At 34.7% G+C, this 21527-nt stretch overlaps 1 protein-coding gene and 1 pseudogene across 2 annotated transcripts in view; both read left to right on the forward strand.

The window, feature by feature from the left end:
• COL25A1 (collagen type XXV alpha 1 chain) overlaps positions 1–21527 on the forward strand; it is a 440527-nt gene that overhangs the window by 377141 nt on the left and 41859 nt on the right. For both annotated transcript variants that reach the window (XM_055342488.1, XM_055342489.1), the window contains exons 16-19: positions 1731–1763; positions 2178–2213; positions 6932–6976; positions 19886–19948. In XM_055342488.1, coding sequence (XP_055198463.1) covers positions 1731–1763; positions 2178–2213; positions 6932–6976; positions 19886–19948 — 177 coding nt within the window. The remainder of the gene's footprint in view (positions 1–1730; positions 1764–2177; positions 2214–6931; positions 6977–19885; positions 19949–21527) is intronic.
• Positions 14727–14858, forward strand: LOC129521269 (U4 spliceosomal RNA; annotated as a pseudogene).

Genomic DNA, 21527 nt, shown 5'->3' on the forward strand with positions numbered 1-21527 from the left:
AGATTTGATTTAGTAGAAAGAGAAGTGTTATTTTATTAGCTGCATTTATTTTACTCCCCATTTGGACCTCAATTGAATATTACTGGTGAGAAGGAGAAATCAGTATAAGACAGTATTTAGGGGCTTAATGTTTTGTAATGTTTTAATTTTTTCCTTGGGTAATAACAATTACAGACATCAAAAGAGCTCACATATGTATCAGTTTCTTCAGTAAGCTAATCTATTATTTCCTTCTCCTTCCTAAGCTTTTTTTCCTTCCTAAAATTTTTTTCATTTTGACCCTTGACTGCTGACTTGTTTAAAACATTCTTTTTGAGATTTGTTCATTCACTTGCCATATAGGTATCGAGCATCTCCTATGGGCTGGGCACTGAATAAAAATTGACAAAGAATCTGCCCCCATGTGGTTGATTGTCTGATGAAGGGACAATGAATAGGCAGAAAAGATAAATACATAATTATGAAGTGAACTATGCAGGGCATGAGCAGAGCTCAGTGCTGTGTAGTAGGATGTGTATGTAAGGGCATGGTCTGAAGTTGGTTGGTGAAGGGTTCTTTGAGGCAAAACCATGTAAGCTGAGACTTCAGGAGAGAGCAGGTTCCAGCGTGGAGAAGAGGTGTGAAGAATTGTGCAAGGGGAACAAATGCTCCATGTACAGAGAGGCCTGAGACCTCATCTGTGTCTCTAAGAGAGAGTGATGAGCAGCTTCCTAAATCCAGAACAAGGGACCAGACCCCTGGAGTTCCTTGAGCACTTGCATGAATATGACAACTCAGGAAATTCCAATAAGTACCTTCCTCCTGTAGCAGTTCCTATTTTCTCGACAGACTCAAATGGTTAAGTTTTCTCCCTTCTTTTTTTCTTTTTGCCTGGTAGTGTATTCATGGGACAGAGGCTAGAAGGAGCTTGAAAATCTAGGCCCTTTGCTGATCTCATTTTAGAAATAAGCAACATTCTTAACCTCCATATTATTTTCCACGAATCCCTCTATGCTGATTTTATAGCATGTTTGCTTCGGAATGTGGTCACCCTCTGTCATATTCCAATGGAGTACAGTGCTTTTTAAGAAAGCAGATTCTATCTCATGATTTTCTCCCAGATCTTACATATGTCCCTGCCACCAAAGAGTCATCCATCATCCTGTAATTTTCTGGTGACTGCATCAAAATGAAATAAGTGTAAAGCCAGAGAAAATGTGCTGGTCGTAACTGTGACAGTGCTTCATGAGGAAAACAAACTGACCTGCTACGTGGCTTTTTCCAGCTCGACATCATTAACCCTTTGACTTCATCTGTTGAACCCTGACTTTCTGAAGACCAAGAGGGTTAAGGAACTCCCAATAACTGAGAGCCTGTGACATTAATACATTCCAGAAATAGAGAAAACCAAAATCCCAGATCTCTAAATTATAATTTATTACTTTAGAATACAGTCTTAGCATTATGTCAAGGGAAGAGATACATATTTATGTATTTATATTGACTTCAAGGAATACAGTCCTTAAGTATTTTGCATTGAAAATAAACCCATGTTTTTAGAAAGTGCATTGTGTACCTTGGAAATTGTTGGCATCTTAACAACTGACATGTTGACATAGTCCTATGGAGCGTGGTTAGGTCTGGTAGTATTGGGGCTCTTTTGAGTGCCATGTTGATAATGGCTTTCTGTGCATTTGTATGATTTTTATTCTCATAACTTATGGGATAATCTCTCATGGGTTTTGTTTTAGGGTGACCCTGGATCATCTGCTGCAGGAATTAAGGTAACTGTAACCTTGTGAATGATTCTACCCCAGGAGTTACAGTTCTGAATTTTATAAGCCTCTGCTTTCTCTTCTTTTGCACCAGTTCTGGTTATAACTGTTTCTATTCTTCTGTAATAATCCCCTTCCAAACACAACAGGGAGTATCTGCTGGAAATCTGATAAAGGCTTAAATAAGAGGCCTTGCCTTGACTTCTCTCTGCAGTTGGTTTTTATGGAAATGTGGATTTGTACGTGAGCTTTAGGTATGTTCACAGAAAAAAGATTTTCCTGTCTCTGGTGAGATATACAGTAATAGAATAAAGTGAAATGACCAGGAAGGCTAGGCCATCTCTGTGAAAGTGTCCAGAGGCCTGAGGACTTTGGAAAATTCTTCTAAGATTGTTTTTATCATCTTGGGTTTTCTTTGTCCAGGGGGAACCTGGAGAATCTGGTCGTCCAGGACAAAAGGTAATACTTCTAGTGCCGTCTTTGTACCATCCTATGTTTGCCATTTTATATCTACTATTCTCTGTGTAATATGAAAACAATTATTGAAAAATGATGCAGTTTTCATGCTTTGCTTGCAGAGTGTGATTGTTTTGCATTTTAAAAGGGTTGATGCTGACATGGCAAAATATGAAACACTCTGTACATGTAAAAAGATGCTCTATATACTACGGTCTGCATATACTCAGCCGTTTGAAGCTAACAGATCAGTCAGGTTGGAATGCCAACAGCTTGCATGTTTAAAGATACTCTGCATGTTCCTATCATTCATGAGAAGAAGTGAGCATTTACTAAACTGTTTCAATTGCAAATGATAGTTTCTTATATTCCTTTTCCTTTCATTTCATATACTTCCCTACTGATAACTTTTTGTGTGAATCACATCTACCTATGCAATGAATGTTATGTTATACAAACCAGATTTTTTAATAAACTAAGCTTTAATTGGAGACACTAGCCAAGCACTTTAATCAATCTGTGGATATATACATGAATTTTTTAATCATTTGTGCTTCACTTCAGTGACAAATTAGAGGATATGCAGTGATTATGTTTAGATTCATATTCTCATTTGAGTCTGAGACAGGAAACAACTGTTAGCAGTTTATTGTTTGAGCATCTGGATATCAGTGCCCTGTGCCGTCAGATTTTAGGTAACAGATGTATGGTAGCTAGCAAGTAAATGTGAATTCCACATTAGGTTAAATCTCTTAAGATCATAACTCTACCTCTATCTAGCAATAGCTGATGTTGTAGAAAAGAATATTAGAGACATAGAATCTACCTCAGTGTAAATGGAAAGAGAGAATCAATCTCATTGTAGGAATTTGGAATCTTAAGACATGGTAAAATAGTGTTCCCACACTCTTGAAGTCATTGAGAGGATCGTTGCTTTGTTTTAAACACCTAGGACTAAAGTAATTTTTGAGAAGGTCTTTCATGTTCTTTTAAAATTTCTCTAATTTAAAAACAGAGTTTTCTTTTAAAACTCAGGCTCAAAGAGTAATGATTCATCAGGGCCCAGTTTCAGGTAAAGTTCAGACTTCCAAAGAGCCCAGAAGAATTCTGCAAATTTTGACATTTAATTCCTAAGATTTCCTACTGATTCTATATGTAAGATCTCTGAAATTAGTAGTATCATCAGCGATCCATGGTCCACTTTCTTTTGAAAAAGCAAATAATCTTCTCAGATGATCTAATTTTAGGTTGCTTAGTCTTTAAAAATTAAAGGCTAAATTTAAACTGCTCTCCAAATCTGTAGTATACTAAAAGAAATGTCTGCAAGACTATTATGCCTTTTTAACAAAACAAAACAAATCTGCTGTAATTCTGTATAGGTTCCACTGTTTTCAGAGTGGAAGATCCAAAATGATTTTCAATAGCTTAATAAATATTGCCTTATCATGATTATTTAGAAATACAGTTTTGATTCACTCCTGGAAGTTTCTAGGTTTACATATAGAAACATTGGATTTCCTTTGTATTTCATTACAAATCTGCTTTAAATTATATGGAGAGAAAAGGTGGATTCATTAAAAGCTCACAACCTATCTGAATGAGTACGTGCCCTGAAATGAACAGCATCTTTTTTTACCAATATTTAGGCCAGATTCTATCCTTTGATGCAATCTCGCCCACCATATTTATGACTTCCTTGTCTAATATCAGGATTTGGCAATACTTAGCCGAACATTGCTTTAAAAGTAGAGTATTCCCATGCTTGTTGCTTACTTAAGATTAGAAAATGACAAGCAGGATTGAGTACAGAATCAATTTAAGAGATCTTCCATGGAATTTTCCTCATCATTGAAGAACTGTGTTGTGGATTCAATACTTAAGCTCCTGCGTGAGGGACATTCCAGAAATGTAGAAAGTTTTGTGACAGAACGAAAGCCCATTAATTAGCTTTCCACTGTCTGGTGTTGTCCAGTATGAAAATTTGTTATTTAGAGCAACATTCATAATGTAGAATGATTTCATCATAGTTGTTTTTTCTTTGATAGATTCAACAGTAAAGTATGTGATTGATACATGACTTAGAGTATGTTTTTATGTTCCTAATATAAATGTGTAGATTTATAAAATTAGATATTATGTTTTATCACAGAATTCTTTCTTCCTAACTTCTCCACATCTTTTATAAAATATATTTTTTTAATTTTAAAGGGGTAAAAATACTTGATCCTCCATTGGAAGGGATCCTCCCAGTTGAAGTATATCTAAAAGTATAGGGCACTGTAACAGGGATGTGGGGCAAAAGCAGAGTCCTAACTTTGACAGTGAACAACGGTCTCCTTTAGTGGAGGGTAAAGTGTCAAAGGGAGAGAAAAAAAAAAGAGAACCTGAAATATAATGTGTAAAGCTTAATCTACTTGGACAGGTATTCTTTGAATGGAAGAACAAACCAATTCTTAATTATGACCCAGATCTGACCTTTGGCTGTGTATGCCCAAGAATCAATCCAGAGAAACTTCTGGGCCAAGACATAGCGGAGAGTGGAAAAGTCAACAAAAACCATGTCTTACTGGACGACAAGTCTTCATGGCATAAATACAGGGAATCTATATAGGAAGAAAAGACTTCCTAAGAATGTTGACATGTTCCACAAAGGTTAACATTAAACATTTTATAATCTTTCATTATGTTGACTACTACATTAAGGAAACATAAATTTTTCCAAATTTAGCAGGTCGAATTTACAAAAATCCAAGAAAATGAAATATGCATTCCTGAAATATGTTTCCTTTGAAAAGTCCACTTAATACTTTAATATAAATACGTACCTACCTACATACACATGTGATATAGGAAACAGCTAAAAGCTTAAGTCTAAGTATTCAATCTACATTGTAAAATAGCCCATAATGTCTCATACATATTTCTTATTGTTAGAAAACATGAGCATGTGTCTATGAATGCATGTAAATATAAATATTTTTTAAAAAGTAGTCATAGAATCCTTTTTAATATAGTGGAGGGGGGGCATATGGTGAGAACTGCAGGGAAACAGTGTTATGACTGCTATATTTTCACATATTTCAAATGGGATGCCCTGAGTTTTGGGGGCCTTTCCTAAAACAATATGAAACTAAATTTATCACTAATAGGTTTACTTTTAATTGGTTGTATATTGTACTACAATTTACTGTATATTCAAAGGCCTCGAACTTCTTTTTTTGAAGTAAAAGAGAATCTTCGGTAAGATATGGATGCTGCCCTACTTATTGGATCTACTTAAACTTATTGATTGAAGGGCAAAGAGGAAAGAAAAAAGAAAATCAAATGTGTAACATTTCCTTGGAAAGTTTAATCTACTTGGACAAGTGTTCTGTGAATGGAATATCAAATTCTTAATAATCATTCTTTCTTCTCTGGCATAACCTCATCTTAGTCTTACTGTTCACAGTGCAAAATTTCAGTTGAATAGTTTCAAACAGCATGGCTTTTCTTTTGCATTCCTGAAGCACCTCTTCCCTAAACCCATCAGGAAAGTTGTTGTCCCCTCTATATCTAACCATACAGCTTAATAAACAGTATCTGGAGTCATTGTTTGATAATACCAAAGCAAATTATGGCTCTTCATGATATGAAAGTAATACAATTAAAGACAAAATATATGATTGTTCTTAGTAGATTTTCCTTGGAATGAGGATTGTTAAGGCATTTAGATTAAAAGAAATGTCTCCCTTTACCACTTTTATTTAGTGTGATGTCCTAACCTCTTTCAGTATAGTTGTCTGTCCCACTGACTGACCATTATGAAACAACGTGTGCCTTTTACCCTCAAATGTTTCCACAAATAATAGTCACCTCAGTCCAATACAGGATGGACTTTCATTTTCTTTGGCAATTCCTTTATGTTTTCTTAGTGGAATTCAGGAGATTTTCTAAGCAATGTAACCTCTTCTCACTATACTTTATTTAAAATAATGTAGACAATTCTGTGAAAATGAGATTTAGCTTGACTCCAGTGTGCTCACACAAAATGTACCACTTAATCTCAAACCTGTATTCAGGAACAGCTGCACGCATGGTACCATTAGCCTTAAATTGTTAAGCAGGGTTATCCAGACTCAACAATTGTCAGAAATACAGTCTGGAGTTAAGTATAATCTTAACTATGCATTTATCTTCTCATCATTCAGGAATGGAAAAGAAATCTTACAATACTTTTAAGTGAGCAAGACTTTTAATGTGTATTGTTTTGATGTGACCATCTGTTCACACAGCCAACTCTTGATTATCTGAGGTAAGAGAGCCCTGGAATAGGATGCATTATTCAAATGCATACATAATCCTCATTTCAGCAAAGAGCTTCAGCTTCCACAAGAAATCATTTACTAGGGAAAAATAAAATATAGGAGTTCCTTTTACTTCTCTGACTTGCTTTCCAGTAGAGATGCCAATGAGCAGTGAGATGGTAGGAAGAGAGAAAATCCTGAAAAATCTGCAAGGTGGTCAACCAATCTCTGAATCAAGAGTTGACTGAACTGTATAATCTCACCAAAGTTCTTAAAATTAGACAGTATTTATATATGTGTATATATATATACATATATATATATATATGCAACAAGTATTCAGTTAGGAACTGAATACAAATCATTTGCCATATTTTTCTCCAGATACTGTGAATGAGTGACTATTGTTCTATAATGCTATGTGATTTTCCTATGTAGGGTGAATCAGGGCTTCCTGGGCTTCCTGGACTTCCGGGGATAAAGGTAAATAAATACTGCACTGACAGTCTCAGCTTCATAGAACTGTAATTGTGAAAGTCACAAAAATCAAAGGAAAATAGGAAAAAGATAAAATTAAAAATATAACGCTATTCTTTAAATCCTCTCCAGCCATCTTGATCAATTAATTTTTTTAAATCAAGGGGCACCTGGGTGGCTCAGTCTGTTGGACATCTGACTCTTGATCTGAGCTCAGGTCTTGATCTCAGGGTCATGGGTTCAAGCCCCACATTGGCATTTTTAAATTGAAAACAGGCACAGGTATTGCTAACATTTGCCATTGCTACAGGTATTGCTAATGTTTGCCATTGCTATATGAACTGTATTCTACTATTGAACCTACTATGCCCCTTGAAAAAAATGTAAGTGCCACACAGGAATTTTTAAAGTCTAGAATGTCTACTTTCACATTTTAATTTTATTCTTAACATCCTATCACAGTCTTAACATCCCCATAAATTAAACATTTAGGTAGCTGTTTTTGTAATTCATTCATTATAATAATTGCTCTAAAATATTTTCTGCTTCCACTTCCTATCAATAACTCTCACTGCAAAGTACAAATCAGATTACTATTCTGACCTATATACTATTTCCATAAACTTTGTATGTATCTTTTGAAATAATTGCTTAAAGCTTAGTTTACATTGTTTTCCATATTTTAAAATCATCTAAAAATATTAAGAAACTTTCATTTTTTAATTGCTTAAAATTTTTCACATGGCAATTGATAAGGCTTAAAGTTCTACTGCCCTAGGAGTAGTTACTCCTTTAAGATCTGCTTTTTAAACCTTAAAAGTTTTAGAGTTTTCTTTAAATTCTAGAACCATTTGATAGAGTAACATAATGCAAGTATATTTTTCCTAATTTGTTCTCATAGATTTTGAATCACTCTTTAGTGTACATTAGACCGTTCTAAAATTAATAATCCTAGTTTCAGTGTAAGGTTATATATACTATTTGATGAAAGTTGTGTTTGAAGTATGGTACATGAAATAATATAGCTTTAGAATAAATATGTTAAATTATTGAGTTCCCCAGACATTGTATGGTATCACATATATTTTATGACTTTATTTGGTATAAGTAGCAGACATGGAAACTGTGTTTTTCAGTCTGACACTCAGAAATTCCTGCTTTTTGTTTGGTGGTTCCAGATTAGTATCATGGACATTTAGATATGTCCTTTTATTATATTTTGTCTTTGACTTCCTCAGTGAAAAAGTACACTCTATGACAACAGCTTACTAAAGGGTTGAAGCCTTTTCCTTATTACTTGATATTTAGCAAATAAATTGTTTCCAAAAAAAGTATGTGTTTCATATTGTAGAGTTTATTTATAGCAGTTCCTTAGTAATTCCCATGCATTAAGAAAAGAGCTTTTTACAAATGATTGGGAGATCATAGATTTTTAAAACAAATTTAAGAAAATTATACTCAACATTAGTTAAATCCCTGGTTGCATTATAAATAAAGGGGAAGGTGTTGGAAAGAAGGGACATTTGGGAAGGGCTGGGACAGTGTTTCCTGCAGCACTTACTCATAAGTTAGTGGAGCTGTACTGCTAATGCCAGCTCATGTGTCAAGAAACTCAGAGCTGCATTGAAATTCAGTTGTCCCTTCTCAGGAGTACGAGGCACTGTCTTGGTGAGAAAGACTATGTAAGGGTAAAGGTGTTGGGATTTTCCCTCCAAAATGAACAAAAACCAATTTGAATGATTCTATTTGTTATCATTACCTCTTATTTATATTATGTCTTCCACCACGAAAAATATCCCAGGGCATTTCCCTAGTCACATGTGAACTAGTCTGAGTGTTTTGAACTTTTTTAAATTGGGAATTGGGAAGAGTGTTGGTGATTTGCTACCTCCAGTAAATGTTTTTATTCCTAGGGTCCTAGGACATTGTCAGATAGATTTTGTCAAGATCATATAGCTGATATTTTCCTTTGTTTTTAAACCTTTACTGTGACTGCTGTGATAAGCTATCCATTGACAAACCTTTTTATCCTTCACTAGAGATACTTTTCTGTGCAATTACCAAGTATTTGGGAGGAAATACCCAGTATTTGATTTAAATCACGGATTCTGTTTTTGGTTTAATTACCTTTGTCTTCTCACTCTAGTTCAGGATGTGAGTGAGCAATATTCTATCTTTATAATGTAGTAGGTCCTCAGGATACAGAAGTGAAGGAGACAATTTAAGAACACATTTTCATTATTAGTCATTGGATATGTATAAATGTAGAGTTACAAATTTATAACTTTATGATAGAGATTCATTAATTTGAGATGTTCTTTAGAACAAGCCTTGCTTCTACTCAGTTGCTAACCACAGGATAGTTAACAGAGTTGATTTCATAGTTTGATTGAGTAACAATATTTAAAAGATGAAACCATATGTATGGATTTAAAATGTGTGGTAGCCAGAACTTGTATGATAGTTTATGCTTTGGAAATACTTCCTGTTGCTATTCATTCCTTTATCTAGTGGTACTACAGAGAGCATGCAGATGCCATCCGTTATTTCCAAGACATTGAGGAAACCAGCCATGACATACCAGGGAAGCTTTGATTCACCACCTGTTGCTCTCGGGGAATGGTGGGGAACTTAATGAGCACCCAAATGCCTTCCACACAGCCCTCAGGAAATGAGCAAAGTGCCTAAATACAGACAGCAGACTCATCTATCTATCACCTCAGAGTCCCACTCAGAGAAAAGTGCTGATACCTTGGGCATACCTAATAAAAGTCACCAAGAACAGGCATAACTTAATTTCAAACTACTCTTAAGCTTCCTGTACAAGTATTGGAAAAGTTCTTTCACCATGTGGAAGACATTTGGAATTCCTATTTCATGCATTCATGGTTCATATAGTGTCAAGATGTTCAACTGGGAAAATTAAATTATGCACAATGTACCATGCAGACATTGATCTTCTGGAATAAGATTTGAGCTCAGAAAGTGATTTTTATAAATAAGCCTTCAAATATGTTTTTCATGGGTAAAACTGACTGTAACTAGCTTTTCTGATATCATATAAAAGGGTAAGGCCCGAAGTTCCTATTTTTAAAATTTTTCTCCCCACATTTATTTTGAAAAATGTAAATACATTACTTACTCTTTTTATGATTACATTACTCTAGTAATGAAGCAGTATAGAACAGTGATCAAGGGACTTGACTTTAGAACCAGACCATCAGTGTGCAGGTCCTGGTTCTACCCTTTACCAGTTAATGAAGCTATATCATGACATTGGACAAGTTACAATAATATCCTTGTCCTCTGGTTTCCCTATAAAATAAGAATCATCATTGTACATAACTTAGAGAGTTGTATATGTTAAATGAATTAATATATGTGCAGATCCTAAAATATCGCCAAGCATATAGTAAATCCTATATAAATTTTAGCTATTACTCTTTCTCTTGGAGAAGCTCAGAATATTGGAAAATTGGTTATGTACTTACTCAATATAATCTTTCCTCATGTGAGTAATTTTAATCTGGAGAACATAAAACCATTTACATTCTATAGTTCATAGAGGTAAATTCTGAAAACTCCTTTGCAGTGATGATCAAAGTTACCTTTAAGGGCAGTGATAAACCTGCTTTTTCTTGAAACATCACACTATTCCCCTACTCTCTAACTTCAATATATTCCAGGAACAAAGGATGCGGGGACACAACCTTCTGGGCATAAGACATGGATGGTACTGTCAAAATTCTCCTTCCTACACTGTTCACAAGAGAAACTGGACATGTAATAAGGAAGATTTTCTAGGCCCCAGTCATAGTGTTGCCTGGACCAAGACATTTTTTACAAATATGGGTTTTCAATGCTTGCTTTTCTCCTTTCAACAGAAGCCACCAGTTTATCTCATCATATTCAGAGAGTAAATCAGGAAAAATTTATATAACACAGTAAAATTAGTAGAGGAGGGAAATATAATACAGGAAAATTTTCCATCAAATGAAAAAAAATCATTTAGGTGGCAAAAAATGTTAAGCATTTTCTCTCAAACATGATAGTTTTCTTCTGGCTTCCACATTAGTGAAAATTTGACATTCAGATTAAGACTTTGAGGATTGGGAGGGTACAAGACAGTAACTAATTCTTTGTATCTCAGTAGATGAAATCATCCTTGACACTGAATCATATAAAGACTGAACTTTATAGGTGGCAGGAACATTTTCTTTTTTTTCTTTTTTTAAATTTTTTATTTGTTCATCAGAGACACAAGCAGAGGGAGAAGCAGGCTCCATGCAGGGAGCCCGACGTGGGACCCAATCCCCGGTCCCTAGGATCAGGCCCTGGGCTGAAGGCGGCGCTAAACCCCTGAGCCACCTGGGCATCCCGCAGGAACATTTTCTTAGGCATTCTTAGGATAATGACAGTGTTCAATAATCTAATAGAAATCCATCATCTAAATCCACTGAAGATGTTCCTTCCTCAGAAACATCAAATTATATTTTAAAGACAGAAGAGGAAAGTTTTTGGAAGTAACATAGGATGTGAAATGTATTCCTAAAAAAAGAATGAAAGGAAGAAATACTGGTTAAAAGGATAAGATTGTGTTATTGTTACTTATAATTATTTCCTGCCTGCACAGAGTACATCTGAGCCGCTGAGTAGTTTAAGAATCCAATTAGGAAACTCATACAACCAGAAATCAGAGATTTTTAGCAGCCATAATGAAACTTCCAATAAATACACTGAATGTGTTTTCATGATGTAATCCTGTTAAAAAAAAAAAAAGGCAGAAAGGTATGTTTTCTGAGTTTTAAATAAACCTGGTATTGCAGTTCATTTTCATCATATCACCAAGATGTTTTAATTTATACTCAAATTTTATCCTTCAGGGAAATAGTGTTTTTGGGACAGACTCTATTTTCTCTTTTTTTTGCCCTCAATAATTTTACAAATCAATCATTACAAAACCTAGCTGCCTTGAGGTTCTTATTACAACAAATGTTCTTGCTGTAATCCTCAGAAGCAGGTATCATGCTGACTTGAATTCTAATTAGCCTTTAAGCAAGAAGAATATTGTATGGCTAATGCATTCAGTGTCAAGACACATTAATCAAAATTATTGGTGATGTTTTAGCACCCAGGCAAATCAGCACATTTTTCAAGCCCTGTTGTACTATTTTTTGGGCAATGAAAATTGGATCTGCATGGGGGTAATAAATATCATGGAAAACATGACTTGGTTTAAACTGGTATGTTAGAGGGGTTTTAGAGACAGGTTAAAAAAATAATATCTTTTACTGCCTTAATTGATAATGACTTATAAAAATAAAACAAATGGTAATAAATGAAAAACCAGAAATTTTTCTGTAGGCAAGAGCTAATCAGTTAGGACTTTCTGGCCACCATTCCATTTAACAGATGATAAGTTCTGGAAGTTTATAGGGAAACACCCAGGGAGCCATTTCTGTATGAATAAAGCTGTCTCTTCCTTTTTTACCTTGACCAGTAATGCCATCTATATATTTGTTGACTCTTCTCACCTACATGAAGATAAATTTGACAGAATATTCAATGAACTGTCCTAATAGCCATTTAGAATTTAAAGGAAGTTCATTTCAAATACTTTCTTCTTATGTATTAAATGTGGGCTTGAAGGAAAATCAGTCCAGATTTTATTGAATTCTAAAACTTAGTGAGACTTTTGATAGTTATTGTTAGATTTCAGAAAAGTCATGTTCTTAGGAATTTTTCTACCTTCCCTTTACCTTGTAATATAGAAAGCTAGTTTTTGTTGCCCTCTTTGTTAGTAAAGAAAGTAATTGTTTGCACTGTTTGGGGGTATTTTGTTTCGTTTTAGGGTGTTTTGTTTTGTAGGGGGGAGTTGTCAGAATACACAGGATCTAAGCTATTTAAATTTTTTAAAAGTAACAATAAATGAGTTGGACAAAAGTGGCTTCAGTCAAAAATCTTAGTTTTGTTGTATCTTTTTTAATCTATAGAGTGAATAGATCCCACCTATCTACAGCTAAATTTTCTTGTTTGTGCACACATTGCCCATTTATGATAGAAAGCTGGGTGGATAGAAAGGGAGAGAGGAAGGAGGACAGCTCTAATACTTACACTTTCATGAGCAAGGGAAATTTTGGTGCAAAAAACAGGATAATTGTTCAAATATAGTACTTACTAGCTACTGTGACTTATTTTCATTGAGCTTCATACTACAAGATCAAAGTTGTGGCTGCTGAAATAGTTAGCTACAGTTGGAGCTAACTATCAATGTGAGACCATTAGGTCCTCCAAAGTTGGTCATGTGAGGATACACCTTTGATCTCAGCTAGACCTAGTCTCTGTGGACTTGGTTCTGCATCTTTATGTGCCCTGGCTGCTTAAAACTTTCATTCAAATTAGCAATTTGTGTCAGATTTTCAGATAGGACTGCTTGCTGCTATTGCTGCTGCTCCCAACAATGTATTACTAGGACTATACTGTGCTATATTCTGAGTAAATAGCATCTCTTCTGCCCAACCCAAATCCCAGTCTAGTTGCCGAAACCACAAGTACTGTATTTTTTATTTTTTTCTACCAGCTTAACATAGGTAAATGTGTTACGGTTTCAGTATTGATTTGATTTTTGAACTCATTGATGGTGAACTAATTAAAGAACAAACAAAGAGAAAAACTCATGAAATAACTGAGGAAGAAATCAAATGCAACATCTAAGACAAGAGCAGAAAATTAAACCAAATTTTTTCTCATTTTGAAATTCAGGGCTGCATTAATGCCATATTAAAGTAGCACTAATAAAACTGAGATTTCTATTTCACTGACAACCATTTAATTACAGGCTTGCATTGTGACTTGGATAGGAGAATATTGTGCCAGCTATTAATTGTGTTTCGGTGGTTAAAATTTTGGATTGTGTTAAGGATTCTGATAAATAGTTCTGTATATATTTTATCTCCAGGCTTTGGTTAAATCAGGGGTTGAGTTAGATATTATATTGTTTTATTTTCCTGTGTCTGTCTCAAGCATAGATCTAGTTGGATGTTTCCAGGACCAGTGAAAACACAATGACAAAAATAACAGATTAAACCTGGATTCAATAGTTGTGGTCATGATAAAGGAACAGAAAATTTTAAGATGCTTCTTCCTCTCCATTCTTCTTCTTTCCTTCTGTTCTGTTCCCTACTCTCTCCCTGCATTCCTCCATGATTCCTTCTTCTTCTCTTTCTTCTTTTTACTTTTCTGTTTCACTGTATTTGGGCACTAACTTTGCAAGCAATGACATTTTAAGATGTGTCAGTTGGTTGCCTTCACTCTTTTGATTCCTTTTATATAGTATCAGTAGTACCAATAGGAATGGAATCCCAATTGACTTTGTAATTTTGTTCTCAGTAGGAACAAAAGTAAAAACCCAAAATGCTATCTGACTAGAAATGGTGAGTAAAGAGAGAGGTAGAGGAAGATTTTATATATATATATATATATATATATATATATATATATATATAGAGAGAGAGAGAGAGAGAGAGAGAGAATATATATGTATGAAACTTGAGAGAACAGATCAAAGTGGGTCTGAAGTAATGATCTTAACTCATTTTTATGCTATTCACCAGTGCCCTGGTGTTCATGACAAACCAATGTGTAAAGCTCTGCCTTTCTCCTATTTTTCTTAGACATTTTTTGTTGTCATTTTTTAAAAAGTGCTAACACATCATAAACTGAAAAAATTAATATTGTTTCAGAAAATGTCATATTTAACTTTGCACAGTGGCAGTATCGTAGCCAATAAGGTTTATCCTAGGCGTGATTATTTCTAATAGAAAATGTCATTATTTTGTTGTTTTCACTTCCGTGGTGCAGCTATTTTACTTGCTGCTTACCTGTGTAAATACACATTTCCCTGATTATGATATTCAGCATCTGCCCTTTTCAAAGGATCTCTGCCTTATGTGTTCATGTTTATTCCTAAAATGGCTCATAAAAATTATAATTTGGATTTTCTAATTCAAGTAATTGTCTTATAAATTTTTTAAAACTCTAAATTTAATTGCCCCTTCATTAAAAGTAATATAAGAACTTAATTGCACTGTCATTCCAACTTCCTCTATTGTATCTCTCCCCTATTTTGGGTACTCAAGCTATTATGTGAGAATAATTTTCAATTTAGCTATCTTATTTCCCATTGATTGAGATTAGATGTATAAAAAATTACCTTGAGAATTATTATATATAATAAATATATATTTATTATAATATAAAAAGTTACTTCTGCTCATTGCCCTGAAAATTTACATAACCTCATTTTTGTAGTCTGATTTTCTCCAAAGATTTTTTTCCCAAAGGTGTTTTGTGTTTGGATCATATTTCAGCGAGGAAAGCACCCCTACCTCCTCCTAACGCAATTTCCTTCATCTACCCTGGTTAACTAGTATTATGACTACAGTAGAATAACCCATTGCCTTTTTTATTTTTTTGCCACAAAACCATAAGTTGTAATGGCCTTTCTCCTAGACATTTTAGGAGGTTAAATTTTTAAGCAGTCTTTGTCAAAAAGGCAAGGTTTTTTTTTTAAAGGATTATATTTATTTAGAGAAATTCAGTAGGTATGACCATTTTCTCCTTTTCCTTCTGTACAGGAAGAAAACTCATTCTTAGTACACCTGTCACTTCTCTACCTTATACACATATAAGATTCTAAAGACTTTTTGCAGTCCTAAAGTCTCTGACAGCTGGATATTACTCATGAAACAATGATATATTCACATGAGAAAATTTAGGGTTACTTTTTGGAAGAAGTTGGAGTGGTATTGAGTATAGCCCCATACAGGTTGTAGAGAAACAAGAACTTATCTTGTATATTACCAATTAGTTGCAGAGATGTTGTAATACTAACAACAACAATAAAAATGATAGCTAGCGTTTTTGAGACTATAAGAGCAACAATAATAACAAATAGTTATTGTTCACTTAGCACTAAGTGCTTTGCTTGCATTATCTTTTAAGTCTTGACTAAACCACCCCTTTACAACAGCAGAATCTTCCATTATTGGGCACCTCAGGATTCCAACTTGCAAAGCCAGGCTTTAACTCAATTCTATACCTTGGTACAAACAGTTCTCAAGAATTTTGGTCTCAAAACTCCTTTCCACACAAAACTAGGATTGAAAAATTTTCATTTATGTAGGTTTATATCTATTGATGTTTCTGTATTAGAAATTAAAACTAAGGAATTTCTAAACCCATTATATGTTAGTTAAACATTTTTTGTGAAATATAACTGAATTTTCTAAAACAAAACAAAAAATTAGCAAGAACAGTGCATTGTTATACTTTTTTTTGGCAAATCTCTTTAGTATCTGGCCTAACAGAAGGTAGCTGGATTGTCATATCTGCATATGTGTTCAATCTGTTGCAATTTGTTGTTTTAGTTGAAGTAGATGAAGAAAAACAGCCTCATACAGAAATGTCATTGGAGAAGGGAGGATTATTTTAATAGCGTTTTCATAAAATTGTGGATATTCTTCTTTGATACTACCGCAAACTCTACAAATGGTAGTTTCTTAAAGGTTAAATGGAATGTGGAATCTGAAACCTTTTCAGTGAACTTTTCCTACTGCGCACAATAATACAAGTAAATAATACAAGAAAAGGCACTTTGAGAACCTCTGGCATTAGCTTAGGGAGTCAAAAACACAACCTGACCAGCTCAAGACCATGAATAGACATATTTATGCATTATTTACTTCAACAATTATCTTTCAAGCCTGAAACAGAAAAGACACCAATGATTATTTCCTCCCCATTCTGCCAAGATATAGAGAGGATTAAGATAATGTCTCCAAAGTGGTTGAGAGCTCTGGAATTAAATAAACATAAAATTGTGTTCTTAAAGTTAGTATGCTGTTTTCCCCTTTAATAAATTGAAATAAGAAATGAATACATCAATATGGCAGATGCTTTCTTAGAATGAAATAAGGTAAAACTAATCATACTCAAAGTCTTTAAAGTTAGCCAATATTAGCAGTGCTAAAATCATTCTGTCAAATGCATTGCTAATTTTTTATCTTGAAATAAATTTCCCTCTGTTTAAAACATTCTATTTAAAAGAACTTCCTACACTTTCCTTGGGAGAATTTAATGTATATTCTATATTTTTTAAAGGAAGACAAATCACTTTTGTCTGGCCACTTATATACTTATTTGTGAATTTTGAAACTGCATGCTTCATCTTTTTATAAACTAAACACTAACCTGAATAAGAAATATATTTTTTTCAACATTTACACTTTTTTCTTCTTTCACTAATATGCTTTAATGGTGTTCTATTTGCTTTGCTAAATAGTGAGATCACTTTATTTCTACTTGAAGATATGCAAGAATCTTTTCTACCCATAAATTTTTAACCTATTAACTCACATTCAATTTTCATAACAGTAATTCATTACTAATTATACACATTGATTTTATTATGACTTTTTTCTTGAGGGGTGGACAGAGGATATTTATGTATTTGTATATGAAATTTTATTGGGATAAGTATCTTATTTGTAAATAAATGTATTCCTGTGATTTTTGTGTTTAAAATAACAAGTTAAACTCCTTTTTGAGTAGAATGGTCACCACTGATTTCTCCTAATATTGTTGATTTTCATTTTAGATCATTAGGAGATTATCCAAAAATTATTTGTTAGAGTCTCCCTTCCATTATGTATAAGGATATGGAAACAGGTAGAATAGAGTTGTAGAAAATTCACAAACAATAAGCCTAAAGCATTACTTAGCCTCCACCTTTTTTTTCTTAAATCAGTACATGAGCATCAGAGCTAGAGATAAATATATTTGAGTTCTGTATCAATGTGTTACATTTTGTGGTAGTGATATCCTTTTGTTCTCCACCCAGTACCCAAGATTTTATGCAGCTTATTTTTAAAACTCAAATGTTTCAAAATATTTGATGACATTTTAACATTTCTCATAAAACATCCTTTCTGTATCTTCCTGCTCAACTCTAAGTATCAAAAAACAAATGTTGAAATATTGCTACATTAGAAAAAATCAAATGTATTAAATAACATTAGCAACTGCTCCAGAAATAATCCATATGGGGGGAAAAGCAGTAAGTATGGGAACAGAGCCATTACATTTTTTGCTTTAAAACTTTTCTATAGATTTCAGGAAGTTAGACTCTTACATTTGAGCTCACACTGTTAAAAAGAAAATAACATTTTATGGATATTGAAAAATATCTGAACACTGGTTTCAGGTGTTTTCTGACACCAAACGTGATGTCTTTACCAACACCAATTCTCCAGTTTTCCGATCCTCTAACATCAACTGGGTGTCCTACAATTCAATCCTATTGTGACACCAACTACTTAGGGTTAGTGTAGGACTTCACAGATTTTAAGGGCTCAATCTCACAACCTCCCCTCACTTTCAACCCCAATCACAAATACTAGGTCCCCTGGTTACCTGCACTTCTGAGTTGGTTGTTAGTTCAAGAGTACTAACAACCAACCCACCCTCATCCCCATTCAAGTTTGATAACTGGCTACAATAACCATAAAAATTATACATACAATGATCATAAAAGTCAGAGAAATGCCATGTTATTACCGTTTATTATAAAAGATGAAAATAAAAAGATCTGTAGGGTGAAGTTAAAAGAGTCTTAAGCACAGGAGCCTTTGACCCCATGGAGTTGAGATGTACCATCCTACAAGCACATTGATGTGTTCACCAACTTGGAGGCTCTCCAATCCCTACTGTTTAAAGATTTTTATAGCCCCCTGTCCTAAAGCTATCTAAGAACCCACCAAGTCTCCTCATTAGGATAAATTCAGATATGTTTGAAAGGAGTTTGTAATGAATAACAAAAGATACTCCTATTATCTTTTATCAGAAAATTCCAAGGGTTTTAGGAGCTCTGTGCAAGGAACCAGGAACAATACCAAATATATATTTTGTTATATCATAACTGGGTTTCCTCCAGGTAGTGGGGAAAAGGTTTTGGAGGTATAGCAAGGAGAGTACTTTTCCATGCAAGCTGAACATTCCTGATCTCTTCCCTAGCCCCACCTATGTATCAGTTTATCTATTGCTGCCTACCATACATATTACCCCCAAAACTAACAACAATTATTTCACAGTTTTGGAAGAATAAGAATTTGAGTACAACTCAAATGGGTGCCTCTGGCTCAGTGTCTTCCACGAGGATGCAATTAAACTGTCTACCAGGTCTGTGGTTCATCTGAAGACTCTACTGGGGTGGACCATCTGCTCTCATGCTCCCAACACACATGGTTGTTGGCAGACCATGGGCCTCACCATGTGGATTCCTCTATAGTACTGCTCACAGCATGGCAGCTTCCTTTCCCCAAAAGAAGTGATCCAAGAGAGAGAGAACAAGAAAGCATCCCCAAGATGGAAGCCACAGTCTTTTTATAACTTAGTCTCTGAAGTGATATCCCATTACTTTTGCCAATATATTCTGGTCATTAGATATGAGTCAGTAAGTCCAATATACACTTTAGCAGAGGGGATTGCACAAGGGCATGAATACCCAGGAGGTGGGATCATTGAGGCCTATCTTAGAGGCCACCTACCACATTTACCCTAACATAATGGATCTTAATGTAGTAAGTATTAAGAAATGGTCGACAACAGATGAGAAAGAAATTTGTAAAGACATTTATCTGGCTCCTTTTTCACTTTCACTTTCTCAATTTCTCCAAAGCTTTGCTCAGAGTATTTTCACTAACCAAAACCAATTCTGATTAATTTTATAGTCAATAGCTAGGTTTCAGCAGAAAGCTGCATACAATCAAAGGACTAAAATCCCAGTAAAAGTAAATCAGTTTAAATACTTATTTACTGCCAAATGAATAACAATCTCATATGCCATCTTTTTTAAAGGGAGAACCAGGTTTCATTGGTCCTCAAGGAGAACCAGGCTTACCAGGGTTACCAGGCACAAAGGTAAGTTGAATTTTCTCTTTCCTTTATTTCTGAAATATTTTTTGAAATATTTTATTTATTTATTCATGAGATACGCAGAGAGAGAGGCAGAGACATAGGCAGAGGGAGAAGCAGGTTGCCTGTGGGGAACCCCATGCAGGACTTGATTCCAGGACTCTGGTATCATGCCCTGAGCCAAAGGCAGATGCTCAACCATTGAACCACCCAGGCATCCCTATTTCTGAAATATTATGTCATATATTTTTAGTTCATTATGTTGAAAGAAGTGTGGAATGACTTTATTGTTTAGGTGACCAGATATTTTTGCCTAATAGGGAACTAAAATACCTATTACCTATTACTAACACTTCTTTTTTTGGTATATTTTTTATTAGAGTTAGATTTGCCAACATATAGCATAACACCCAGTGTCCATCCTGTCAAGTGCTCCCCTCAGTGCCCATCACCCAGTCACCCCAACCCCCTGCCCACCTCCCCTTCCACTACCCCTTGTTCATTTCCCAGAGTTAGGAGTCTCTCATGTTTTGTCACTCTCACTGATATTTCCCACCCATTTTGTCTCCTTTCTCCTTTAATTCCTTTCACTATTTTTTATATTCCCCAAATGAATGAAACCATATAATGTTTGTCCTTCTCTGATTGACTTACTTCACTCAGCATGATACCCTCCAGTTCTATCCACATTGAAGCAAATGGTGGGTATTCGTCGTTTCTAATGGCTGAGTAATATTCCATTATATACATAGACCACATCTTCTTTATCCATTCATCTTTTGAACACCAAGGTTCCTTCCACAGTTTGGCTATTGTGGACATTGCTGCTATAAACCTTGGGGTGCAGGTGTCTCAGTTTTTCACTGCATCTGTATCTTTGGGGTAAATCCCCAGTAGTGCAGTTGCTGGTCATAGGGTAGTTCTATTTTTAACTCTTTGAGGAACCTCCACACAGTTTTCCAGAGTGGCTGCACCAGTTCACATCCCACCAACAGTGCAAGAGGGTTTCCCTTTCTCCACATCCTCTCCAACATTTGTTGTTTCCTGTCTTGTTAATTTTCCCCATTCTCACTGGTGTGAGGTGGTATCTCATTGTGGTTATGATTTGTATTTCCCTGATGGCAAGTGATGTGGAGCATTTTCTCATGTGCTTGTTGGCCATGTCTATGTCTTCTTCTGTGAAATTTCTGCTCATGTCTTTTGCCCATTCAGGATGGGATTGTTTGTTTCTTTGCTGTTGAGTTTAAGAAGTTCTTTATAGATTTTTGATCTTAGCCCTTTATCTGATAGGTCATTTGCAAATATCTTCTCCCATTTTGTAGGTTGTCTTTTAGTTTTGCTTACTGTTTCTTTTGCTATGTAGCAGCTTTTTATCTTGATGAAGTCCCAATAGTTCATTTTTGCTTTTGTTTCTCTTGCCTTCATGGATGTATCTTGCAAGAAGTTGCTGTGGCCAAGTTCAAAAAGGGTGTTGCCTGTGTTCTCCTCTAGGATTTTAATGGATTCTTATTTTGCATTTAGATCTTCCAACCATTTTGAGTTCACCTTTGTGGATGGTGTAAGAGAACGGTCTAGTTTCATTCTT

This window comes from Nyctereutes procyonoides, unplaced genomic scaffold (genome assembly GCF_905146905.1).
Source record: "Nyctereutes procyonoides isolate TBG_1078 unplaced genomic scaffold, NYPRO_anot_genome, whole genome shotgun sequence".
NCBI lineage: Eukaryota > Metazoa > Chordata > Mammalia > Carnivora > Canidae > Nyctereutes > Nyctereutes procyonoides.